The sequence below is a fragment of the Bubalus bubalis genome, chromosome 11 (genome assembly GCF_019923935.1).
Source record: "Bubalus bubalis isolate 160015118507 breed Murrah chromosome 11, NDDB_SH_1, whole genome shotgun sequence".
Classification (NCBI taxonomy): domain Eukaryota; kingdom Metazoa; phylum Chordata; class Mammalia; order Artiodactyla; family Bovidae; genus Bubalus; species Bubalus bubalis.
Window position 1 is genome coordinate 3,025,963 of NC_059167.1, and position 27,911 is coordinate 3,053,873.

A 27,911-nucleotide genomic window follows, 5' to 3' on the forward strand; every position below is an offset into this window, starting at 1 on the left:
GCTCAGTGGGAGTTTGTAAAACCAGGATGCAAGTGCAGTCATGTACGATGAGATACAGAATTCCGGTGTCTCACCGTGAATTATGATGCGGGCTCTGAGCGTGTGTGCCCTCTGGCTAGGCCAGGATCTCCCCGTGGGCAGGCCGCTGGGAGTCAGCAAACCGGACAGTGCTTGGTGAGCGTGGAATCAGAGAGGGGAAGCTGCCCGGAAAGCCTCACGTGTGTCTTCCCGGGGGAGCGGCCGCGTCCGAGACAGTCGCGGCGTCCTGTCTGGGCCGTCCGGGCCGGCGCTGCCTCTGTCGGCCTCCTGCGCGGGCCGGCCCGTCGGCGACTGCTGAGGCGTTGGCCGCTGCTTGGAAACGCCTGGGCTTGGTCCCGCTGTTGCCACCTACCAGATGTGTGCTCTTGGGCCAGTTTCTTAATTCCCAAGCCCAGCGGCGTTGCATCTGTGAGCTGGGGCTGATACTGTTGCCTCTTGACAGGGGTTGTGAGGATACAGTCTTAGCTAGAAACCTCAGCAGAGCACCTGGCATTTAGGAGACTCTCCAGGTGTTACTCTGCAGCGCCGTTGTTGGTGTCTGTGACTCCCGTTTCCACGCTACGCTGACTGACCTCTTCAAACGAACGCCTTTCTTTCTTTTATAAGTGTCTTTGCTTCTTCCTTTTACTAAGAGAATACATGTTTGTTTATAAAATGTTCTTATATCGATAGTACAAATAAGGAAAGTGGCCACTGGTAATGGCACTTCTTACCTTACTAAACAGAATTCTAGTAAAGCACTGTAATTTAGCAGGTATATTGGAACCTCTGTTTTCCTGCAGGGGTAATTAATTTGTACACCATCACTGCCCACAAACAGAGCTTCAGTAGGTCTTTACTTCTCTGTTTCTTCCCTCTTGCTCTCAAACTAACCTCTAGGATTTAAACAAACAAACAAAAATGAAATTTTGACTTAAGGTTTATATTTTTTCTCTAAGGCACGTCTTTCTCAGCAATTCTTTTAAAGCTTATATTACATTTGATAATCACATTTTAATTGTGCTCTCCTGTGTTTTAATTAGATTCATTGCAAAATATTATTTATTTTCTTAAAAATTTTAATTCATTTATTATCTCGGCTGTGCTGGGTCTTCGTTCCTGCATGTGGGTTTGTTTTTTCCTCTAGTGTGGCGAGTAGGACCCCCCCTCCAGCTGGTCCAGGCTTCTCCCCGCTTGCAGTGGCTTCTGCTGCGGAGCGCGGGCTTCGGGGCCTGCGGGCTCGGTGGTTGCGGTTCCTGGGCTGTGGAGCTCAGGCCCGAGGGCTGTGGCGCGCGGCTCAGCCGCTCTGGTGTGTGGCGTCCTCCCGGCTCAGCCGTCTTCCCATGTCTCCTGCACAGGCAGGCAGGTTCTCAATCGCCGAGCCACCAGGGACGCTCCCTCTCTGCAGCTTCTTGCTCAGCAGACTGCCCTTGCTCCATATGCTTTTAATCATTGTGTGTGTCTGTCTTCATTCGTTGATACACATTCATCGAAACTCACTAGGCACCCTGTGCCCGGGTCCTGTGCCTGGGGTCGCAGTTTATGGAGCTTCGGAGGACCCAGAAGAACTGGTTTCTACCTCCCACCCCCGCCTCACGGTACCTCACATTCATATGATCCAGCCATTCTCCTTCTTGGTGTATGTCTTAGTCCACTCAGGCTGCTCTAACGAAATATCACACATGGCGTGGCCCATAAACCACAGAGAGTGATCTCTCACCCTTCTGGAGGCTGGGGGTCAAAGGTCAAGCTGTCGCCTGGTCAGGCTCCACTGAGAGCCCACCTCTCTGGCTGGAGGCTTCCTGGTATCTCACTGTGTCCTCACAGGGCAGAGCAGGGGAAATGTAATTTCTTTTATAGCATGTCTGTCTTTATCTTAATGTTCTTATTCAGTTTAAATTTGCATTTGGTTGGAGTTTTTAAGTTTTTAGATCTCCAGTTAGGAAAACAGGACGTTTTAAAAATCCTGGAAGCCTTCTGGGGACTTCCCTGGTGGTCCAGTGGTTAAGACTCTCATTGCTAGGTCTGGGTTGGATCCTGGTCAGGGAACTGGGATCCCACAAGCCCCGTGGCACGGCCAAAAGAGAAAAAAAACAAGCCTGGAAAGCTTTTGAAGATAACGTTTTCATGCTTCTACTATGATACATAATGTGTTAGTTTTATAGCTTAAGTTTTAGAGGGCAGTTTTCTTTCAGCTGTTTGTGAATATTTTGTGTAGAGGGAACAAGGATCCCCATTGTTTTCTGCATGTATAGCATATATACATAACTTTTCCAAATAACAGTTTTCAAATGGCTACTAAGCACCCCTAAGGTTACCTCTGAAGCACTTTATTAAAAAAGTTAAAAAGTCTAGCAAAACTTAGAAGTTCTCACTATGGCCTCTCATTTTAAAATTATAATTTGATATTTGGTTACTTTGTTCTGATTTATCACAGATATTCAGAAAATTGTATTTGAAATGCATCACACACGTGCCAAGTTTTTACTCCTTGGTCTGTAACCTCCGTCACAGTAGGACTGCTGTATCACCCGTGTCTGAAGTGGCGCCTACGCCTCCTACTGTGGGCTTCCGCAGGGCTCAGCGGTAGAGGACCCACCTGCAGTGCCAGAGGCAGCAGGCTCCATCCCTGGAAACATCTCCTGGACAAGGGAATGGCAACCCATTCTAGAATTGTTGCCTGGGAAATCCCATGGACGGAGGGGCTTGGTGGGCTACAGCCAGTGGGGTCGCAGAGAGTCAGACGTGACTGAGGGAACAACACGACCACCACCACCCTACAGTGCGTGGTTGCTGAATCAGTGTCTGCTTAGTTTAAAAGTTAAGGTTCTTGCTTTGAATTTAGACTGATAAGCAGAGACCACAGTTCAGTCAAGTCAGCCTTTATTTGCTGTATGATTTTACTTCCTGGAGAGAGTTGAACATTTACAGACTTTGAGCAGAGGTAGCAGAGAACCTCTTTTCTTTAGACTTTTTTCTTTTTCATTTTGAGATTCTTCTGAAATACTTAGAGCGTGTGTTTCAGAGGCTGTCTGGGATGAGATTGCTCTGTCGGGGGAATGGCAGCTTCTTTGCTGAACTTTAAACCGATTCTTCTCACAGTGTTTTCTGGCAAATGGGGACATTTTTTGGCTGCGGGATTTGTTGGAATCGAAGAGGAATGGAGCATTTAATACAAACCATTGCTCTCAAGCACTACTTTAGAAAGTGTTCTTGGCCATCAGAGTGTTTTATTTTAAATTAGCGTCTTAGGTATTCCAAATATCCACTGACCTTATCTTGACTGTTACCTGAGTAGGCCTCAAGAATTTAATGCGCATTTCCGTCTGTACTAGCTATTTTCATTTGGACTCTAAAAATAGCTGAAATACGTGTAAGGTATTGTAGAGTACCTGCAAACTTTTTAGCCTTTGGACTGAGCATTTACTCATTCAGGTATGTAAGTTATAAAACAGTTAAGGTTGAGTTATAGACAAGGATCAGTAAATATTTTAGTTTGATCTATTGGACCATCTGAAGCAAATTTAAATCTTAGATTGGCCTCTCTATCTAAGTAAAGAAAGCTTTCCAAAGTCCGAACTTGATTATAAATGAGCAAGGATTTTTCTTGATTCTTAGATTTTTCTGTTACTTCTCTTACTTGGTCTAAATAATTAAAACTAGTCATATAAGTAAGTAGAGGGATTTTATGTACAAACACGGAGATATTATGCACTTTACAATAAAGTATCACACAAGTTATTACAGACTTTGGACAGCTGTTTACTCAAAGAAACGGAGTGTTCAGTCTTCACTGAATTTCTAATAAATTTAGGGGCTCACGGTCTGAGATGTTCTGCCAGTGCTGGATTTTTCACCTGAGACATTGGCGATGTCCTTGAATGTCTCTCACCAGTGGTCTGTCCCAGCAGTGTGGTCTCGTGACCATATGGAATTGAGAGCGAATTTGCTCGTATACAGAGGTTTGTGAGTTGGTAACAAAATGGCAGACAGGAGAACTGATGGAATTTTAGGGGAGCCCTCTAAGCTCTTCATTATCCTTGGTGCTTACGGCTTCAGATCCCATTCCTCGTGACACTAGACGCTGCTAACAACTCTCTGCCATCCTCCTTGTGGGTGGATGAACGTCGTAGCTGGAAGCTTAGCATCTCTTATTTAATGCTCACAGTGAGTTGGGCATTATCTCTTCCATTTTAAAAGGAGGAAACTGAAGTTCTGTAAAATAGGGTGATTTTGCAGTGCTAACCTGGGCAATCATACAGGTAATACGCAGAGGAGCCAGAATTTGAGTTTGTATGTGTCAGACTTCTTCTGCTTGAACTTTGACCCTTAAAGTTTTTGGTTTTTTTTTTTTTAACGAGTTTTAAAATCTTAAGTATCATGGACCCTTTGGAGAATCTGATCAAAATGCAGAATCTTGCACACAATTTCAGGTGAGTCTAGGATCCACCCCTCTTTGCATTCATCGGTGAGCTCAGGTGGTGGACCTCGAAGCCTCCTGGATGAGGCAGTCTTTCCCCTTCTCTCGGCTAAACAGGGTCTCTTTCTTCCCTACTCTTTCTTTTTCCAGAGGGAAGGTGGTGGTAGTGAACATTTGTGAAAAATTCAAGACCTTGATATTTTTAAGAAAATAATTTGCCTCTGAAGTATCACTCCTTACCCCTTTCCCCAACCAATGCCTGTTTTGAATGGCCTTTAGATTTTAGGAAAGGGCATTTGGGGTATTCATTTCCTCTCTTGGATAACTTACTGTTAGCAAAAAAAAGGAAATCTCCTTTCAAGGAGGAAAGGGAGCAGGTTGTGAACAGTAGCTCCTTCATTGCGCCTCTGACGGTGGATCCCCGTCTTTCTCCCACCAGGCAGCGCCTTTGTGCCCACCCAGGCAGTAGGCGTGTGGCCTTTCTCCCCTGACGGGATGGGTTACTCATACTTCCTTCACGCATTAACCAACACCCCCACCCCCCAGCCCTCCGGCCGGTTGTTGAGCAGTCTACTTCATTCTTGTCAGAATACACACCCTGTCTGAACTTGGCTTTTTCTTTTCTGTTAACAAAGCTTTTGCTCATATCACTGTTTTAAACAATATGTTGCTTTAGCAAATATTTTTCTATTTGGTTCTCTAAGCAGTTTGTTCATACATAAATGTCACTTAGATTTATCTTTCAGTGAAATGACAGGATATCCAAAGGCAATTTAAATTCCTAAGAATCATCTTAAGATGTTCATCTCACTAGAATAAACATGCATGACCCAAATCCTATATGAGAAGGAGCAGCTTGTTGTAGAAATAACTCTTGTCAAGGGTTTGTGCCGCTTCATCTAGATTATCCAAATGAAGTCACTAAAAGGTGTGCAGGATTTTTATTTATGACCAGGACACTGTAATTGTGTTATTTTGAACAAGTTTTAACCGAGCAGGCTAGGAAAATATACAAGTAATTCCATGCTGGGTGGTGGCAGCTCATTTCTCTGTGAATCGAAAAACAGCTTGTCTTTGCTCAGTCATGTTATAATTATTTAGACGGCTCAGTCTTTGACTTGAGAAATTAATTTCCATGTCAAGTGAATTTTTAGCAGACATCAGATTCAAGCTTTATGGGCGACCAAGCGGGGGTCCGGTGCTAGACGCACCTGAGCACTCCCTGTGTGGCCAACGGAGAACAGCTCGTCTGGATCTTGTGTCTTTCATGCGTGATTGTTGCGTGTGGTAGTAGCAGTAGCTTTCTGCTGCACGCTGACAACACGCCTAGCGCTGCACTAGACGCGTTACACACACTCAGTCTCATCCTGAGTGTGACTCAGTTCCTTCCTCCTCCCGCCGTCTCAGAAATGGAGTGGACCAGAGATGGGCAGCGTGCACACCACGGGGGGTCCTGATGCAGGACACGCGTGTCGCGTGTGTGTTCAGTTGCTCAGTTGTGCCTGACTCTTTGAGACCCTATGGACTGTAGTCCCCCAGGCTCCTCTGTCCATGGGATTTTTCCAGGCAAAAAATACTGAAACGGGTTACCATTTCCTTCTCTAGGGGATCTTTCCAACCTAGGGGTCAACCCTGGGGTCAAACCTGAGCTCAGAACCTGCGGCTCCCGCCGTAGCAGGCGAGTTCTTTACCACCGAGCCACCTGGGAAGCCACTACTTGTTTAGTGTGGAGTTGTTTTTCTTTAGCCATTTCCGTTTTCTTTTTTCATCATGTAAATTTGTTCATTGGTTAGCATATTTTACAGAGAAAAATGACTCCAGATGTTGTCCTTAAGTCAGCCAGTTAAGCTCAAGAACTATACCACTGAGAATGAAAATATTCCAGGTGATGTCCTTTCTCCTCCTTCTAGAGTTCGGAGTGGATTATCTAGAAAATAACCTTAATTCTCACCCATATTTTGCAAATGCTTATTTGTTTGTATTTTTGTTAATTGGCATGCATTTTGAAGTCAGATTTATGTCTGAATGGTGACTTAAGGAAAAGAAGCATGTTTGATAATGAAACATATGTCTAAGAGGACGAATCAGTCTTTGTACAGTATCTGTCCCCCATTGCTGGAGTGCAAACTTCACTGTCCACCACAGTGCTGCCTGGGCTGCCTGGGGCAGCCAGCAAGCGGCACCCCCGGCTAGAGCTGAGGTCTTCCCACTGCAGGCTTAGTGCTTTTCCCTCAGCAGCACACTGCTTTTTCTTTGAGCCATTGCCATTTTCCTAAAGAAAAGCAATCCAGTTGTTATATTTTTTTTAAATAATTTATTTTAAAAGGAAAGAAAGAGAAAGACAAGGAAAAGTTGCCAGAGAGAAAGCCCTGTTACTGAAGGGCTAGCATTTAAGTGTAGAATTTTCTGTGCTACTGAAGACGTAATGAGAGATTTTATACTATTTCAGGGGACTTAAACGCTGATAACCAGAGCTAATGTTACTTGAGGACTTACTCTTGCGTGTTCTAAGCGCTTTAAATGTTTCTGTTTATTTCAGTTCCTACCAGGCCTATGAGAGAGGCAATCTCATACCCATTTTGTTGGTGGGGTGAACTGAGGCCAAAAGGTGTTGAGTAACTTGCTCACGGTTAAGAAACAACAGGACTAGTGCTTCCGGCTCCCTGATCAGCACCTTTCCCCCCAGTAGGTAACCTGGGGCCAGTGACAGGTGGCCTGCACCGAGCTCATGCCCTTAAGGGCCATTTGTCAGAGTTGCAGCCTCCCAAATCTGATGGAGATTGTTTTAAGTACTTTTGAAATTTGTTATCTTTTATTTTCATTACTACAATCTATTTTGCTTAAAATATGATGTTGAAGTTGCATCAGGCAAGGAAAGATAAAGCCTGAGAAGGAGCATGAATCACGATCAGGCCTCTAGGCATGGCTCGGAACGTCTGAAGTGCTGAGCGTAGAACTGTTTGATAGGAGGCCTCTTGCGAGCTCGTTCCCTGGCAGAGTTGGAAGCTGCAGTCTGCTGAAATACAGCCCAGGAGAGTTGCCTGTTGAGAGATTTTCCAAAGCAAGATCTGGTTGCAGTGCTGTTGGATGGACTTGGAGGCTTCTAGAGTCAGAGGCTGCACGCAGGCAAGAAACAGTGGTGGCACTAGGGAGCCTGCTGAAGTTCTTGCTGCCTTTATTGTGGAAGCCGGGTCACTGAGAGTCAGCTGCTCTGCACACAGGTGTCTTTCAATCTGTTACAGCAGTTCCTCCCACCACCCAAGTGTAACCATGCTGCCATCTGTGAATTACGGGCATGGGGACAGCGCCACTGTACACTGTTATTCCATCTTTAATTCTGCAAGTCATGTTTCTATCGTTTAAACTTTGGTTTTTGGCCACATCACATGGCGTGTGGGGCCTTAGTTCCCTGGTCTGGGATCAAACCTGAGTCCCCTGCACTGGAAGAGCAGAATCCTAACCACTGGACCACCAGGGAAGTCCCTGTTTGTTTTTTGTTGTTGTTGTTAATTGAGACTTTTATCATTATATTCCCTTTTTTAACCATTATATTCCTTGAATATACGGTAGTTGGATATAGGAATAGAGAACAATTCCTGTTATCCTTAGTAGCACATACACACTAGTGGCTCATTCATTCTCTTCTGCTTCTGAGTAAAATGAAAACATTGTATATATTTTAAAAAATCTATTTATTTATATTTATTTATTTGACTCTACCAGGTCTTAGTTGCGGCATGTTGCGATCCTTGATCAGGAATCGAACCTGGGCCCCCTGCATTGGGAGCTCTGAGTCTTAGCTGCTGGACCACCAGGGAAATCCCTTGTATGTATTTTTAAGTAGCACTTCTTGGAATAAAATATAACTGGCATTAAAATATTGAGTGTGTGTTTCTGAGTTAAGTACTCCCCATCCCCTACCCCATTCCTTGATCCTCAATGAACAGCTTCGATTAAAAGGAAATCCATTAGACCCTTAATTGGCCTTTATTACATGGAACTTTATATTATTGATAAAAAAGGGAAAATAGCTTTTTTACATTAGAAAGGGATATACTTTTATTCTTTTCTTGGAGTATTTGTGTATATGGAAGAAGTATTTGTTAAAAGTAAAAAACCCCCTAATACATATGCAAGGTAAAAAGATCGGTTCTTGTATGATGAAACCATGGTTTTCAAACTCCCTTGATTAATGAAGAAGCAAACATAGCTTGTTGTAACAGAAGTCTGAGAGTCTTCACATGTATAGTTAGGATTTTAACCAGGAAAGTACTTTCCCTGATTTTTTTAATCTTCAGATCTTTCGTGGTAATACTAGCTTAATGGCAGTGCAGCTGTTGTGTGTTTTGTTTTGAGACAATGGAAAACACGTGGGGTAAAGTTCTTTCAGACAATAGATGTTAACCGTGACCATATTCGTGGATAGTTTGAAAGTCCTCGTTCTCATTCCCTTTCTCTTTCTGTGGCCTTGCCCCACATCATCATCATTTCTTTGTCTTTTGGCCACGGTCACCTGGGATGTGGGACCTTAGGTCCCTGGTCAGGGACTGAACACACGGCTCCTGCAGTGGGGGCCCCGAGTCCTGACCACTCGACCACCACGGAAGTCCCCATAACCCTTTCAGTATAACATGAAACAGCTGTAACTTTAAAAAAACTTTTTATTTTGTATTAGGGTGTAGCCAGTTAACAAGCAGCGTGGTGATAGTTTCAGCTGAATAGCGAAGGGATTCAGCCATACATATACTTGTATCCATTCTCCCACAAACTCCCCTCCCATGCAGGCTGCCGGGTGACGTTGAGCAGAGCTCCCTGTGCCACACAGTAGGTCCTGTAAATACAGCCTGTACACACTGCTGTATTTAAAATAGTGTGTACGTGACCATCCCAAACTCCCTAACTATCCCTCCCCCCGCTTTTGCCCCCGCTCCAGTAACCATAAGTTTGTTCTCTAAGTGAAACAGCTATAATATAACCTGACAAAAGTGAATGTCAGAAAAACAAGCAGCTGTTCCTAAATAAACCCATTTCAGCCCTTCTTTTCATTTTTACATCATGTGGTTACAACTAAAAGTATTGCTCATGGTGACACAAGATAGAAGGAATAACTAATACTTCAAGAAAACATGAAAAAATTTTTTCCTGTGACTCAATTGAAATATAAAGACTGTAATATGGCCAAATTAGACCGAGGTTATCTGTCTTTTTTACTGTCCTCTCAATAAGAAGAGAACAGCTACCATTTATCCATTGTCCTAAAACACAGGCATTTGTTAATTAAGCTAATAAGCAAGCCCCAAAAGGCCCAAATTTCGGAGATTTGCACAAAGAGAATGTTCAAACTACCACATAATTGGAGTCATCTCACACGCTAGCAAAGTAATGCTCAAAATTCTCCAAACGAGGCTTCAACAGCATGTGAACCAAGAACTCCCAGATGTTCAGGCTGGGTTTAGAAAAGGCAGAGGAACCAGAGATCAAATTACCAACATCCACTGGATCATAGAAAAAGCAAGAGAGTTCCAGAAGAACATCTACTTCTGCTTTATTGACTGTGCCAAAGCCTTGACTGTGTGGATAGCACCAAACTGTGGCAAATTCCGAAAGAGGCGGGAACACCAGACACCTGACCTGCCTCCTGAGAGATCTGTACGTAGCAAGAAGCAACAGTTAGAACTGGACATGGAATAGTGGACTGGTTGCAAATCGGGAAAGGGGTACGTCAAGGCTGTATATTGTCACCCTGCTTATTTAACTTCTATGCAGAGTACATCATGAGAAACGCTGGGCTGGAAGAAGCACAAGCTGGAATCAAGATTGCCGGGAGAAATATCAATAATCTCAGATATGCAGATGACATCACCCCTTATGGCAGAAAGTGAAGAGGAACTGAAGAGCCTATTGATGAAAGTGAAAGAGGAGAGTGAAAAAGCTGGCTTAAAACTCAGCATTCAAAAAAACTAAGATCATGGCATCTTGTCTAGTCACTTCATGCAAATAGATGGGGAAACAATGGAAACAGTGAGAGACTTTATTTTTGGGGGCTCCACAATCACTCCAGATGGTGATTGCACTCATGAAATTAAAAGACGTTTGCTCCTTGGAAGAAAAACTTATGACCAACCTAGACAGCATATTAAAAAACAGAGACATTACTTTGCTGACAAAGGTCTGTCTAGTCAAGGCTATGGTTTTTCCAGTGGTCATATATGAATGTGAGAGTTGGACTGTAAAGAAAGCTGAGCGCCGAAGAATGGAAGCTTTTGAACTGTGGTGTTGGAGAAGTCTCTTGCAAGTCCCTCAGACTGCAAGGAGATCCAACCAGTCCATCCTAAAGGAGATCAGTCCTTGGTGTTCATTGGAAGGAGTGATGTTGAAGCTGAAACTCCAGTACTTTGGCCACCTGATGCGAAGAGCTGACTCATTGGAAAAGAGCCTGATGCTGGGAAGGATTGAAGGCAGGAGGAGAAGGGGACGACAGAGGATGAGATAGTTGGGTGGCATCACCGACTCAATGGACATGAGTTTGAGTAAACTCCCGGAATTGGTGATGGACAGGGAGGCCTGGCATGCTGCAGTCCATAGGGTCAGAAGGAGTCGGACACGACTGAATGACTGAACTAAAGTGAATTCACTTCTTAGAATGGGATATAAGTAAGGATTCCGCAATAGAACAAACTAGTTAACTAAAATGATTGAAGAATGGAAGATTCTGGCTTACCCTCAGTTGCATGGGCCTGAAACAAGGTGACCTTGTATGTGTTAGTACACGTAGAGAACCTCAGCCCTGGATGTCGAAAGTGTGTGCGGTAACATCTCAGTCATTTCTCTCTCTTTTGCATGGTGAATTGTTATATGAATCGAAATTTCCCGTTTAATTCTAGCTTACTCTTGAAAAATGTTTGACAGTTTAATCTTATAATCTTTGTAGCACTCATCCTGATCTAACTTTTCAGATAATTGTGCTTGTCTTTCTCCTCCCATGTAACTCTCGTCATGTAAGTTACTTGAGGGTAGAAAGTGTGTTGCTGTGTTCAGTGCTGTATCTCCCTTCCACCCGGGACAGTGTTTGACACACAGGAGATACTCAGTCAGTATTCACTGAAGGAATAGATGAATCTTTCTAAGACATTGGTCCATTTTTCTTAGAAAGTACAGTATATTTTTTGAAGAGTAATCTTATTGCGTTTCAGGATCATTATTCCTTCATAGCATCTTTTTATCCAGGATGGTAAACAGAAAAGATATGAGCAGTCCTCTATATAGATAATATGTAAACAGTTTATGCCCTGGACTTTTCTTTCAAGAAAGTGGTTTACCATTTTCCTCTTTTCCTGAAAATTAAATGCTCCAGCACTGATCATTTGAGGACTTCAGTCACTTGGGCTTCAGTTGAATACGTTTCAGTATAATTTCAGGGCTAAGATGTACTTTTGTTTGTTAGCTTCTTGAGTCCTCATGTATGTAGAGTACAGTGATGTCATATATTATAACTTTGACTGTGAAATGGATAGTATATTACCTGACCAATGACAGAAGAAACTGGATTGAAATTAAACAGAAAAGAAAAGAATACTGTCTGCTCTGAGGCGCTGTGACCACCACACTATCTGTCAAAAGGAAGACGTGCTGTGCTTCATTATTTATGGCACACAGGGTGTAGAGATAAGTCTCTAGCCTTGAATTAGGTTAATACTCGTTAACTACCCTGGTTAGATGATCTCTGCTAGGGACAGGCTTTATCTAGTGCTATCTCCTCTCATCTCTCTCCTGATGAAAAGCCTTCTGACTCCTGCCTGGTCTAAGAAAAGCATCAGGATAAAATTATAGTTGCAATTTTATATGGGATTAACTTTTATCAAACTCAGTGCATCAGTGGCTTAAAAAACCCTCTGGCTAATTTGTATGTCCCTCTGCTTTAAAAATAGTACAACTAAGAGACTCTTAAAATAATTAGACAAGAAGTGACTTGGATTTGGAAGGGGTTTACATTCTGACAGGATTTGGACCTGCTTATAATAGCTGGTATCTCTTTAAACGACTGCAGTTTGGGGGCCCTGCACCTTTTATGCAAGCTCTAAGGTTTGTAAACTCTCTTTTCATCTGGTAGCAGAAAGCTGGGTTATCAAAATCACCTTGTTCTCAGAGTAAATGTTTAGTTCGTTTAAAGTAAGTCAACCACGTTGTGTCTGGAAAGAAGCCAGGTTTTGTAACTGTGTAGCTTGTTTTTATTGTAGCTCACATAACAGGCACAGTTATTTGTACACTTTTAGGGAATCGCTGTGAAACATTTAGATAGCTCTGAAGAAATCATTGAATAACTTTATGAAAACTACTGACATGTTTGTTCAGAACAAAATAGGAAAGGGTGAATATATACATGGGCAATGAAGGAAGTTTCACAAAAATTGTTCAGTGAGAATTGAGAATTAAAAAAAAGTTTACTTGACTGCGCTGGGTCTTACAGTTGCGGCAGGGGGGTCTTCCATCTTCGTCGCTTCACGTGACATCTTTTTTAGTGGCGACGTTCAAACTCTGAGTGTGGCATGTGGGATCTAGTTCCCCGAGCATCACTGAACCCGGGCCCCGGGAATTGGAGTGTGGAGTCTGAGCCACTGGACCACCAAGGAAGTCCCAATAATTGAGAACTGATCCAGAGGATCCTGGAAGTTCAGATGTTCAGAGGTTTCTACTGGAATGAGTTTCCCACAGGTCAGGTCAGCTTGCTTTGGTCACAGTGGGAGAGACAGAGCTGTGGAGAAAAAGCAGCCAAGTGGAGGTGCAGGTTCTTACGGGGAAAGGGACTGGGGGGTTAATTAGATAAGGAGTGGTGGGAGGCGTGAACCGAAAGCCAATTATTAAAGGCTGGTTTATGGGGAAATTATTACAATTAGACCAAGCCCATAAACAATACAGGGCATGCATAAAACCCAAAAATTTGGACTCAAGAAAGAGAAGACACATGATTCTAAGAAATATGTAGACCAAGTAATGACTGGTAATCGTTGAAATTTAAGGCCTACAGGGAGCCTGCCGTAAGCAAAGTTTTGTACTTTTTTTTTTTAAAGTCCTGGTAACAAAGCAGTTTTGTTTTCCGGGAAGAAGCATTCTTGACTCGGGTTTTGTTCTTTGCTCTCAGACACACCTAAAGAGATCCTACCTGCTAAGTTTACGTTCGGCCTTTTCCTCATGGCTCAGTGGTGAAGGATCCACTTGCAATGCAGGAGACGTGGGTTTGGTCCCTAGAGGAGATTGTGATTCGGGAAGATACTCTGGAGAAGGAAGTGGCAACTCACTCCAGTATTCTTGCTTGGGAAATCCCATGGACAGAGGAGCCTGGTGGGCTACAGTTCATGGGGTCTTGAAAGAATCAGATACGACTTAGCGACTCAACAACAAAACAACACCCAGGTGTTTTCAGCCCAGTTATAACTTACAAAATACTTCTGTACAACTTTTTGACAAAGGCAGGGTATGTTGCGTTATTTTCCCTGAGGTTAAGCGGAGACTCAGTGAGGAAGTGACTTGCTCAGGAGCGGATGAGTGGTGGAGCCAGGATTCAGAACCCAGCCTTTGGACCATGGGTCTGTGCTCTCGGCACTGCCCCCGCTGGTGGCAGCTATGGGAATCGCAGGCGTGGCCCCTGGAGGAAATAGACACAATACCACTTCCCTCAAATGGCAAGAATGGAAGTGTCTTTCATGGCTTTGGAGAATACGGTTGAACTTTCAAGTGAAGAAGTGAAAGCACAGTTGGCTTAAGTACTGAAAACTGTATATAAAATATATTCATTTTCTATCTATATTTGGGAAATGAAATAACTCACTTTGCCTATAATCAAGGAGAACTCCTTGGTCCAAAGACCAGTGCCAATCTTTAGAAAGGTTTATGAACTTCCCTACCCATCTTAAACAAAAGGACACTGACTAATTATTATCAACAGTGGTTGTTATTAAATACATGACTAATTAATGTTTAGAGTTAATTTGTTCCTTTGAAAAATAACTCCAGACTACTTTGTCTTTGTCATTCTTTATAATGTACTTTGAAAGAACTTTAGTTGGTCTGTGTTCTCTGTTGGTAAAAGAGTGTTACTTATCACTTCCTGCTCCTGCCGACATGCTATTTAAGTCTTTTCCCTTTCATTTGTCCACTTTTAATCTACTTTTAATTGGGTAACCAAGTTACTAAATTCATTAGAAGTATGTGTAAAATAAAGTTTTAAAAAATTCCATAAAGAGAAAGATATTTTTCTTCTTTGTCAAGGGTATGTACTTTATTACTTCCATTTTGGTAAGTCTTTCATTATTCAGTCACATTTTTGCCTATTCAGTGTTTTTCATTTCTGTTCAGATAATTGCGTCTGTCAGGTACTTGTCAAACTGCACCAAAATCTTTACCTAAGTATAGATGTTAGAAAATAAAAATATAGTTAACTCATAGCTAGGTTCATCTATTTCTGGTTCATTCTTTTCCCTTAGACTTGGTCAGATAAACTGAATTTGATGTATATAAACATTTAAATGGAGAAGGCAATGGCACCCCACTCCAGTACTCTTGCCTGGAAAATCCCATGGATGGAGGAGCCTGGAAGGCTGCAGTCCATGGGGTTGCTGAGGGTCGGACACGACTGAGCGACTTCACTTTCACTTTTCACTTTCATGCATTGGAGAAGTAAATGGCAACCCACTCCAGTGTTTTTGCCTGGAGAATCCCAGGGACGGGGGAGCCTGGTGGGCTGCCGTCTATGGGGTTGCACAGAGTCGGATACGACTGAAGCAACTTAGTAGCAGCAGCAGCAGCAAACATTTAAAAATCATTTTCTCCCCTCTTTGGTTGCACCACACGGCTTGTGAAGTTTAGTTGCCTGACCAGGGATTGAACCGGGACCCATTGCAATGGAAGTATGGAATCTTAACCACTGGACAGCCAGGGAATTCCCCTGAAAATAAAGTTTAAAAATTCTGTATTTTGATTTTAAGTATAAGAGGTTCTGATTCTTCAAAAATAACTTTTTTTGAGATGAAACTTACACAACAGAAAGTTAACCATTTCAAAGTAAACAATTTGATGGCATTTATTCCATTCACAATCTTACCTCTATCTAGTTCCAAAACATTTTTATTACTCGAAATAGGCATCCTCTCCGTAGTAAGCAGTTTCTCCCCATTCCTCCCTACTTCCACCTCTACTTTCTGTCTTCATGGATATTTCCTTTAAATGGAATTACACAATATGTGACCTTTTGTGTCTTTCTTCTTTCACTTCCGTCGCTCAGTCATGTTTGACTCTTGGTGACCCTATGGACTGCAGCACGCCAGGCTCCCTGTCCATCACCAACTCCTGGAGTTGACTCAAACTCATCCATCGAGTCAGTGATGTCATCCAACCGTTTCATCCTCTGTCGGCCCCTTCTCCTCCTTTCACTTACTGTAATGTTTCTGAGGCCCATCCATGTTGTAGCATGTATCTATCTTTTATAAAAATGACTGAATAATCTTCCATTATATGTATAAATAATTTTTCTTTTCCTCTCCCAATAGACACTTGAGTTGTTTCCACCTTTTTGGCTATTGCCAATAGTTCTGCTATAGACATGTGTATACATGTATTAAATACTTGTTTGAGTACCTATTTTTAGTTCTTACAGGAAAATAAATAGGAGTGGAACTGCTGTGTCACATGGTAATTATGTGTTTAACTTTTTGAGGAACTGCCAAACTGTTTTCCGTGGCAGCTGAACCATTTTACATTCTTACCGGCAATGTACAAGGGTTTTAATTTCTCCACTTCCTCAGCATCACTTATTTTCTGTTTTAAGTTATAGCCATCCTAATGGGTGTGGAGTGGTATCTCATTGTGGTTCTAAGTTGGATTTAACTAATGGTGATTGAGCATTTTTTTTCATGTGTTTCTTGGCCATTTGTATATGTTCTTTGGAGAAATATTTATTCAAGTCCTTTGCCTTTAAAAAAAATTGGATTGTTTGTCTTTTCATTGTTGTGTGAATTCTTTATGTATTCTAGGTTCTAGACCCTTAGAAAATACATGATTTGCAAACATTGTCTCCCATTCTATAGCCTGTCTTTTTGCTTTCTTGATTTTGGTTCTTTGATGCATGTAGTTTTAAATTTTGATGAAGTCAAATGCATCTTTTTTTTCCTTTGTTACTCATACTTTTGGTATCATGTCTAAGAATCTTATTTCCAAATTCATGGTCATGAAGATTTACTCCTGTGTTTTCTTCTAGGGAGTTGTATGATTTAGTTCTTTTTTTATGTTTTATTTTTTGGCTGTGCCATGAGGTATGTGGGATCTTAGTTCCCTGACCAGGGATTGAACCGGTGCCCCGTGCATTGAAAGTGTGGAGTCTTAACCACTGGACCACCCGGGAACCTCTGTGGTTTAGTTCTTAACATTTAGGTCACTGATCCAGTTTGAGTTAGTTTTTGTATTTGGTGTGAGGTCAGGTTCTAACCTCATTCTTAAGGATCTTCAGTTCTCCCAGGACCATTTGTTGGAGAGACTGTTTTTCTCCCCTAAATAGTGTTGACACTGTTATTGAGAATCAGTTTACCATAAATGCATGAGTTTATGTCTGGACTTACTTTTATGCCATTGGGCTAAACAGCTCTCCTTACACTGGCAGCCCACTGCTTGCGTTTTGGAGGCTTCAGGTCAGTTCAGTCGCTCAGTCGTGTCCGGCTCTGCAACCCCATGAACCGCAGCACGCCAGGCCTCCCTGTCCACCACCAACTCCCGGAGTTCACCCAGACTCACGGCCACCGGGTCAGTGATGCCATCCAGCCATCTCATCCTCTGTCGTCCCCTTCTCCTCCTGCCCCCAGTCCCTCCCAGCATCAGAGTCTTTTCCAATGAGTCAACTCTTCGCATGAGGTGGCCAAAGTACTGGAGTTTCAGCTTTAGCATCATTCCCTCCAAAGAAATCCCAGGGCTGATCTTCAGAATGGACTGGTTGGATTTCCTTGCAGTCCAAGGGACTCTCAAGAGTAGCTTTAGTAGTAAGTTTTAAAATGATAAAATGTGAGTCTCCCAACTTTGTTCTTTTTTGATATTGTTTTGCCTGTTTGGGGCCACTTAAAATTCACATGAATTTGAGGATTGGCTTTTCCATTGCTGTGAAAAAGGCTCATGAAAGTTTGATAGGGGTTGCATTTGAATCACTTTGGGTAGTCTTACTGTCTTAATGACATTAAGTGTTCCAACCGATGAACACAGGATGTATTTCCATTTAACTTCTTTCAGCAATGTTTTGTATTGTTCAGTATATACATCTTCTCACTTCCTTGTTTAAATTTATTTGACTCTAGTATTTTTGTTTGTTTGCTTATTTTCTGTTTGATATTTTTGGTAGAGATATCTTGGAGGTTTTAAAAAAATATATAAGATCATGTTGTCTGTGAATGGACACACTTTTACTTGCTCCTTTCCATTTTGGATGCCTTTCATTTTCTTACCTAATTGCTTTGGCTAGGATTTCCAATTACAGTGTTGACTAGCAGGGGTGAACGTGGGCGTACTGGTCTTGTTTCTGATCAAAAAATTTTCAGTCTTTTACCATTCAATATGATGGTAACTGTGGGTTTTTCATAAATGCTTTTGGAGAGTTCTCTTGTTTTTCTAGTTTTTTTATTTTTTATCATGAGGTGTTGGGTTTTGCCAATTGCTTTTTCTATGTCAATTGAGAGGACTGGTTTTTTTCCCTCACATCCGTAATACTGATATATCACGTTGATTGTTTTTTGTATGTTGAACCACTCTTGCACTCCTGGGTTGAGTCCTGCTTGGTCATGGTGTATAATCTTTTTAGTGTGCTTTTGGGTTCAGTTTTCTAGTATTTTATTGAGAATTTTTGCATCTATAATTATACAGGATATTGGTCCATAGTTTTCTTTTCAGGTGGTATCTATTGTCTGACTTTGGTATCAGGATAATGCTGGCCTGTAGAGTGAGGAAGGAAATGTTCTGTACTTGTCTTTGAATCCTCCCAAATGGACTTATACAGAAAATTCTTTGCCTGATGAAGATTTAATCACAGCATTTTATTGCTCAAATTCTACCTACTCACCTTAGAAGCAAACCATATTATAAAACCTCTGGAATCAGATGTTGTTATTTCATTCTTTATGTGTAGAAATTGTAAGAAAGCATTGAATACAAGTATTATAATGTTATAGGGTTTTAGTTACCTATATGTATATAAACATTTCTAGTAGCAACTTTAGAAATATAATACCACCTTGGAAATATTTTACATGATACAAATTGTATCAAATTTATATTTAGGCTAATTTTACATGATACAAATTTTATCAAATTTGTATTTAGGCTAATTTATCAAATTTTGGCTAGCTTTAACTACCACTTAAGATAGCACTTGAAAACAGGGATAAGTCCCAAGGCAAATACTTCACTGCACTATAAAAGGGGTTAATGTTCCAAAGTCTTAGACTCTCCTGTGTCTAAAACAGCTAATCAACTAATAATTTACTAAATCTATATCCAGCTGTTTGCACAAGGTTCTTACTACTTCTTTATAAGGTATATCATTTGTAAAAAAACTGATTATGATGCAATTTCACAAATGCATTTCTTTTTGGTTTTCTATCCATATATGTGACATAAGTAATAAATGCATTGCTAAAGGAAATAAGCTTAGCCCATATTAAGAGTTTATTTCTTATACAATGTGCTTTTTAAGAATGCTAACAGATTATTCATGTATTTTTATATAATAATGTCTGTTCATATTCATAAATTATATAATAAACTTATAGTTTTATACTTCTATGTAAATTTTTGTGTTCAGAGTATTCAAGTCCAACTAGATTTAAAGGGAAGAGTAATGTTTATGGAGTATTTTAAAGACCTTTTAATTTTTATGACCAAAATAGTTTTAGATCCTAAAGAATGCCCAGGCTGCTGGGTTTATGGCAAAAAATAATTATTTGTAGAACTTAGTGCATAGCAGTGGTATGTGTTATATACCGAACATGGTACATGCAGTCTAAATCTAAAATAGACACAGGACTCACATACAATGAACAGAGTGCGCTGTGCTCTAAGTACCAAATAAATGTAATTAGAAAGGTTTCTTGGGTGTTTTTGGCAAGATCTTCAGTTGATTTTGTTGATGTTTGGCAGAGTGGGTAAAACTAATCTTTTTAAAACATAGTAGTTTTCTAGTGGCAAAATGCAGTCATACATGTTTTGCATTTAGATCTCACTGTGGAGTTATGAGGGAGGTATTATTGCCTTAATACAGTTGAGAAAACAGAATTGGACTAATTGACTTTTCCACTTCACAGCAAGCAAGTGTTAGAAATTAAACCCAGGACTTTGGACTTTAGCAGCAGCTTCCTCCTATTACTAATTTTTGTTTTCTGTAAGTTGCAGTTCAGATGGAAGAAATAATAGGAATAGTACCTGTTTTCCAAAAATGTAGTACTACTCTTTTCGTACAGATAACATATTTTATTTTACAAATATAATCACAACTTCAGGCAATAATTAACAGCAGAAGGACTCAACTTTCTGCTGTATTAAAAGTGTGTTTGGTTTCAAAAATTTGATTTCCATGCAGCTTTTCAAGGGTAGGCTGTCTGTCTCCTGCATGACGTGGAGAGGGGCGGACGCCGTGTGCAGTGACTTCCCGCCTTCAGTGGGCATGAGGACTACTTGAGAGTTTCGTGTCTCTGTTGGCCTCGTTGTGCTCCAGGTAATTCCAGCAGAGGTGGTGCAACGACAGCGTTTGGAGAAACACTGGTTTTAGAGTTTAACACACACAACAAACATCTATTGGATAAGGTAATAGTGGTGATTTAATCTATAATACTGCTCTAGTTCTTAGAACAGAACTTGGTCCAACATACTAAATGTTAAGAATATTCCAGTTGTGTGTGCTAATTTGGGTGACAGCTGAGAAACAGGAGAATATTCATTCTTTTATTCAAAGTTTACTGAATTCCTGCACTGCTCTAGCTATTTGGATATAAAGGGAAAACCGATACATACATTTTTGACTCTTGTTGAGTTTATATGATTAATAGACTCATTTTTTAACAACTTGTTTGTTTATTTTTGGCTGTGCTGGGTCTTCATTGCCCTGCGGGCCTTTCTGGAGTTGTCGTGAGCGGGGTGGGGGGGCCTCCCCTCTGGTTGCGGCCTGCAGGCCTCTCCTGTTGGGGAGTTGTAGCACGTGGGCCCAGGAGCTGCGGCTCCCAGCCTCTGGAGCTCAGGCTCAGTAGGTACAGCGCCCGGGCTTAGTTGCTCCGCGGCATGTGGGATCTTCCTGGATCAGGGATCAAACCCATGTCTCCTGTGTTGGCAGGCGGATTCTTTACAGCTGAGCCACCAGGGAAGCCCCTAATAGACTCATTTGAAAGGTATGGGTCTTCCTTTGTTAAAAAAAAAAATTGTAAGGTAAATTTATTAATATTGAGGACATGTTTTAATATTGGTTTTTATTTCCCCCTCTGTAAATTGAAGACTCATTTTTTGAGGGTTACGGTTAAAGAAATAGCCGTGTGTTATTATTGATTGTATTATTGTTGCTCTAAAGCTGTATGAACCAATGCAGTGGCCACTAGATGTTTGCAGCTATTTCAGTCCATTAGGATTCAGTGACATTGAAATTAGGTTCCTCAGCTGCACTGGCCACACTTCACATCCCCAGAGAATGCAGATACCCGCAGCTCAACCATCAGAGGAGTTCCGTTTGACAGTGTTACTTTAGAGTCTAGAACAAAGCAGTGATTTTTACAGCTGCCTTGATCTGTCAACTGATTTTTGAGGTAAATATTAGCAGTGGCCGGAAGCTGTCATTTCAGTTCTTAGGTGCATTAGCACCTTTTCAGGTTGACCAGTCAAGGGCTAGGATTGATTTACTTAAACGGTTTGTTACATGGCAACTGAGATTTAAATGCTAATATCTGGGCGTTTTTCTTAAGCCTCTGAGTAGGACATGTAAGTAATATTACTGCCTTAGCTATAGCTTCTTCTTGTGTATGTGTGTATATTTATCTCTGTAGCATTACAGTTACTTTATGAATTTGTAATTAATGAAGTTTGAGTGGCAAAGGAAAGTTGCAGTTTATTTTTTAATAATTTTTATTAGCATATTGTTGATTTACAATGTTGTGTTAGCTTCAAGTGTATACTAAGTGGATCAGTTATACACATACCCACTCTTGTAGATTCTTTTCACATATAGGTCATGAGAATATGAAGTAGTATGTCCTTATTAGTTATCTATTTTATATATATATATATAATTGTGTATATATCAATCCCAATCTCCCAATTTATCCCTCCCCCCTTCCCCCCATTAATTGTAAGTTTTTCTACATCTGTGACTCTGTTTCTGTTTTGTAAATAAGTTCATTTTACTGTTTTTTGTGTTTTTTTTAGATTCAATGTATTAGCAGCATCATATGATATTTTGTCTTCCTCTGATATGGTTCCTTAGTATGGCGATTTCTAGGTCCGTTGATGCCGCTGCATATGGCGTTACTTCTTTGTTATGGCTGAGTAATATTCCATTGTGTGTATGCACCACAGCTTTTTTATCTACTCCTGTCAGTGGACGTTCAGGTTTCCTCCCTGTCTTGTCTATTGTAAATAGTGCTGCAGTGAACTTGGGGGTACATGTGTCACTTTGAATTTTGGTTTTCTCTGGATATATGCCCAGGAATGGGATTGCTGGGTCGTATGGTAGTTCCAGATATTTGCTCCCATCCTGTGTCTTTTCTTTTTGCTTATGGTTTCTTTTGTTGTGCAAAAGCTTTTACGTTTCAGTAGGTACCATTTATTTTTGTTGGGAAGCGGATCAAAAAAGATATTGCTGCTATTCATGGCAGAGAGTGTTCTGCCCATGTTTTCAGCCAAGAGTTATAGTGTCCAGCCTTAGATTTAGGTGTCTAATCCATTTTGCGTTTATTTTTATGTATGGTATTAGAGAGTGTTTAAATTTCATTCTTTTACGTGTAACTGTTCAGTGTTCCCAGCATCACTGGGGAGACTGTCTCTTCTCCACTGTGTACTCTTGCCCTCTTGGTCATAGATTAGTTGACCATAGGTGCATGGGTTTACCTCTGGGCTTTCTGTGCTGTTCCACTGAGGTGTATTTCTGCTTTCGTGCCAGTACCAAACTGTTTTGATGAGTGTAGGTTTTGTAGTACAGCATGAAGTTAGGGAATCTGATTTCTCCAGCTCCATTTTTCTTTATCAAGATTGCTTTGGCTATTGCAATTGCATCTTTACCACTAGAATTTACAGTATTTACATGAAATTATTTATTTATAGCAGAGAAGGCAACGGCATCCCATTCCAGTACTCTTGCCTGGAAAATCCCATGGACGGAGGAGCCTGATAGGCTGCAGTCCATGGGGTTGCTAGGAGTCTAGCGACTTACGACTGAGTGACTTCACTTTCACTTTTCACTTTCATGCATTGGAGAAGGAAATGGCAACCCACTCCAGTGTTCTTGCCTGGAGAATCCCAGGGACAGGGGAGCCTGGTGGGCTGCCGTCTCTGGGGTCGCACAGAGTCAGACACGACTGGAGCGACTTAGCAGCAGCAGCAGCATTTATTTATAGATGCCAAATTTGAATATAGTGACAAGTTGAATTAATACTATCTGGTCAAAATTTAGGAAGAACCCAAGTTATGCTTATTATAAAATATTAATTATGATACATTTAATATTTTGATTTTTAAAAGCTAAACTTTTTTTTCTTGGCTGTGCAATGCAGGATCTCAGTTCCCTGACCAGACGTTGAACCCAGGCCACAACAGTGAAAGCACAATGCAGGATCTCAGTTCCCTGACCAGACGTTGAACCCAGGCCACAACAGTGAAAGCACTGAATCGTAACCACTAGACCACCAGGGAACTCACTGAAAACTACATATTTTTTCAGTATTTTTTTGTTGTTGTTGAACTTACGAAAATTGTGTAGTATCTGTTGAATTCTGATATCTAGACACTTTTTGTGCAGGGCTCAAGAAATAGTGTGCAAGTGTAAGTGACCTTTGCCTCTGTTTTTTTTTCCCCGACTGTGTGGCATGTGGGATCTTACTTCCTCAACCGGGGATTGAACTTGTTCCCACTGCAGGGAAGCACGGAGTCTTAACTACTGGACCACCAAGGAGGTCCGCGCCTCTGTTTCCTGAATGAGTAGCTATACAGAGATAGAACTTGCCTCTTGTTTGTTTTTTACCCCCTTTAGGTTTTGCCGTGGTCCCTTTCTGAGCAGAGAAGCAATAGGAAACTGTGGTCTCTTGGTCCCAGGTCATGGGTGTGTTGTTGTTCAGTCACTGGGTTGTGTCCAGCTCTTTGTGACCCCATGTCCCCGAAGCACACCAGACTCCTCTGTCCTCCACTGTCTCCGGCAGTTGGCTCGAGTCCATGTCCATTGGGTTGGTAATGCCATCTAACCGCCTCACCCTCTGCCCGCCCCGCCGCCCCATGAACAGTATGAAACGGTCACGGACTAGAGCAGGCAAATTCTTCTGTCTGTCTCTGCTTCCTTCAGTGACTGTCCCTCTTTCCAGATCACTTACTTCAGCCTCTGGTATTACAACAAGCAGAATCAGCGCCGGTGGGTGGATCTGGAAAAACCTCTGAAGAAGCAGCTGGATAAACACGCGTTGGAGCCTACCGTCTATTTTGGAGTGGTGTTTTACGTGCCTTCAGTCTCACAGCTGCAGCAGGAGATTACCAGGTAAGGAAGAAGGTGCTGTGTGTTTTCAGGGAATCCAGTGAGATTGAAAAGTGAAACTAAGGTTGGAGGAGTTGGGAGGTAAAACTGACCTTTGCCCTCTCACCACGCGTTTTTAGCCACAGCATTGCCTGGAGGTTCTGGTATGTGGTGTGTCAGAGTGCTTTATGGCATGTTGCCTGACTTATGGGTTCACTGGGCACTAAGGAACGATTACAAGGAAAAATGACGTTTTTACCCTGGCTGTGAACTCCTCTTGAAGTGATGTCACCCCTAATGTATTTATGGATTTGTTTCTGACCTTAGTAACAATGAAATGAGAGAGGAGATTTTTCAAAAAGAGCCACAAAATATGTGTTTACTCCTCAAGAAAATGTGTAGAAGTTCTGACCCCAGTAGCCATGTTCTGTACATAGGTGTGGAAGGAGAAAGACGTGGGGGAAGGGTTTGAGATCAGAAAATATTGGCTAATAAATGCACTTAAAAGGAACACATGCAGAAAGCATAGAATGTATTAAGGGCTGGGATAGAGGAACTAAATTTTTTTTTTTTTCCTTGAAGATAAGAAAACAAAGAAACAAGGAATCAAGTTTGCATTCTTTTTTAAAAAAATTTTAAGTATAGTTGATGGTTCAGATGGTAAAGAATCTGCCTACAATGTGGGAGACTCAGGTTCAATCCCTGGGTCGGGAAGATCCCTTGGAGAAGGAAATGGCAACCCAGTCCAGTATGCTTGCCGGGAGAATCCCATGGACAGAGGATCCTGGCGAGCCACAGTCCATGGGGTCACAAAGAGTTGGACAGGACTGAGTGACTAACACTTTCACATAGTTGACTTATAGTGTGTGTTAATTCCTACTGTACAGCTTAGTGATTCATACATATAGATACACACACACACATTCCTTTTAGAATATTATTTTCCATTATGGTTTTTCACGGGATGTTACATATAGTTTTCTGTGCTGAACAATAGGACCTTGTTGCTTATCCCAAATTTGGATTCTTGAGCCTGCCTTTTACATTCTCCAGAATCCAGCACTTTTTAACCGTTTAACCTTACTTTCGAGCCAAGCTGGATTACTTCAGTGTCCTGAGCATGCTGCATGCAGTTTCACCTTTGTGTCCGAGACCTTTCTTTCAGATACATGTAACCGGAATCCTGTTCATCTGATTTTAGTTCCAAAGGCACCTCCTCCATAAGCTCCTGTGACCCCTGAGGCTGCAGTGAGCTTTTCCTTCTCCAGACTACTCTAGAAGTTGCTGGTACTTACATTAGGATGGCAGCCATCATAGCCTCTCACTACAGTTATTTGTGTACAGATCTTTTTCTTAGATTTTAAATCCATGTTTTCTTTACCTTTGCCTTTCAAATCATTTCTAACGCAATGGCTTGCAGATAGTAAAAACCTGATACTGCCCTGTGTTTGTGGAATATTCTAAGTACTGAGTTTGCAGTTAATTATTGGAAGAAGATGGATAACCAAAGGAGCTAGAATCAGGTTCTAGGGATTGGCATGAACTGACTACAGAGCAGATCTGAGCTATAAAGATTTCAGAGTAGAAGGAAGGAGGAGAAAACAGTAACTTCCCACTTTGTCTCATTGCTTTGAATGTTTATTGAAGATATAATATGGCCTGTAAGAATTATGCTGGTTACTGTGGGATGAACATACAGGTAGATGTGCTTTACTCGGACGCTGCAGGAGCTGTCCCAGTCTGGTGGAACTGACGGTCTGTGTACATGAACAATTGCAGTGTATTATCATAATACATGCTTTAATCATAGCACGGCCTTCCCTTGTGGCTCAGCTGGTAAAGAATCCACCTGCAGTGTGGGAGACCTGGGTTCACTCGCTGGGTTGGGAAGATCCGCTCAAGGAGGGAAAGGTGAAGTCAAGTGGAATGCCAAGTCAGGTGGGCCTTAGGAAGCATCACTACGAGCAAAGCTAGTGGAGGTGATGGAATTCCGGTTGAGCTATTTCAAATCCTAAAAGATGATGCTGTGAAAGTGCTGCGCTCAATATGCCAGCAAATTTGGAAAACTCAGCAGTGGCCACAGGACTGGAAAAGATCAGTTTTCATTCCAATCCCAAAGAAAGGCAATGCCAAAGAACGTTCAAACTACCACACAATTGTACTCATCTCACACGCTAGTAAAGTAATGCCCAAAATTCTCTAAGCTAGGCTTCAGCAATATGTGAACCGTGAACTTCCTGATGTTCAAGCTGGTTTTAGAAAAGGCAGAGGAACCAGAGATCAAATTGCCAACATCTGTTGGATCACAGAAAAAGCAAGAGAATTCCAGAAAAACATCTACTTCTGCTCATTGACCATGCCAAAACCTTTGTGTGGATCACAGCAAACTGTGGGAAATCCTTAAAGAGATGGGAATACCAGACCACGTGACCTGCCTCCTGAGAAATCTGTATGCAGGTCAGGAAGCAGCAGTTAGAATTGGACATGGAACAACGGACTGGTTTCAAATTGGGAAAGGAATACGTCAAGGCTGTATATTGTTGCCTTGCTTATTTAATTTATATGCAGAGTACATCGTGTGAAATGCCAGACTGGGTGAAGCACAGGCTGAAATCAAGGTTGCTGGGAGAAATATCAATAACTTCAGATATGCAGATGACACCACGCTTAGGGCAGAAAGCAAAGAGGAACTAAAGAGCCTCTTGATGAAAGTGAAAGAGGAGAATGAAAAAGCTGGCTTGAAACTCAACATTCAAAAAACTAAGATCATGGCATGCAGTCCCATCACTTCACGGCAAATAGATGGGGAAACAATGGAAACAGTGAAAGACCTTATTTTGGGGGGCTCCAAAATCACTGCAGATGGTGACTGTGGCCATGACATTAAAAGATGCTTGCTCCTTGGAAGAAAAGCTATGACCAACCTACACAGCATATTAAAAAGCAGAGATGTACTCTGCCAACAAAGGTCCATCTAGTCAAAGCTATGGTTTTCCAGTGGTCATGTACGGATGTGAGAGTTGGACTGTGAAGAAAACTGAGCGCCGAAGAATTGATGCTTTTGAAGTGTGGTGTTGGAGAAGACTCTTTAGAGTCCCTTGGACCGCAAGGCAATCCAACCAGTCAATCCTAAAGGAAATCAGTCCTGAATATTCATTGGAAGGACTGATGCTGAAGCGGAAACTCCAATACTTTGGCTACCTGATGTGCAGAACTTACTCATTAGAAAAGACCCTGATTCTGGGAAAGACTGAAGTCAGGAGAAGGGAATGACAAAAGATGAGATGGTTGGATGGCATCACTGACTCAGTGGACATGGATTTGAGCGAGCTTCAGGAATTGGAGATGGACAGGGAAGCCTGGCGTGCTGCAGTCCATGGGGTCTCAAAGAGTTGGAAACGAGTGAGTGAGTGAACTGAACTGAATTATGGCGCTGGATTCCGAGGAGTGGGTTGCGGGGAATATGAATAGGGAAGGTAAAGACGGTGACTTTTCACTTGACTTTACAAGGAGTTTTCTAGTTAGAGGGAGTAGCTTGTGCAAAGTAAGGGGATAATAAAAGCAACTGATTTATTTTTTCAGGGAATTTCAGATATTAGCTCGAGAGGAGAACCGAGGCTTGGAAAAAGAAATGCCCAAGTCATGAAGTCATAGACCAATAGGGACAGGCGTTTTTGAGTTTTAATGGAAGGGAATGATGAAATGTGTAGTCTACCAAGATCACCCATCATGGAAGGTAGATTAGAGGTTACA

General features: G+C 41.7%; 1 protein-coding gene across 4 annotated transcripts in view; it reads left to right on the forward strand.

Annotated features, from left to right (window-relative positions):
- Positions 1–27,911, forward strand: part of PTPN21 (protein tyrosine phosphatase non-receptor type 21) — a 76,349-nt gene that overhangs the window by 10,791 nt on the left and 37,647 nt on the right. For all 4 annotated transcript variants that reach the window (XM_025295120.2, XM_025295117.3, XM_044924658.2 and 1 more), the window contains one exon: positions 24,013–24,182. In XM_025295120.2, coding sequence (XP_025150905.1) covers positions 24,013–24,182 — 170 coding nt within the window. The remainder of the gene's footprint in view (positions 1–24,012; positions 24,183–27,911) is intronic.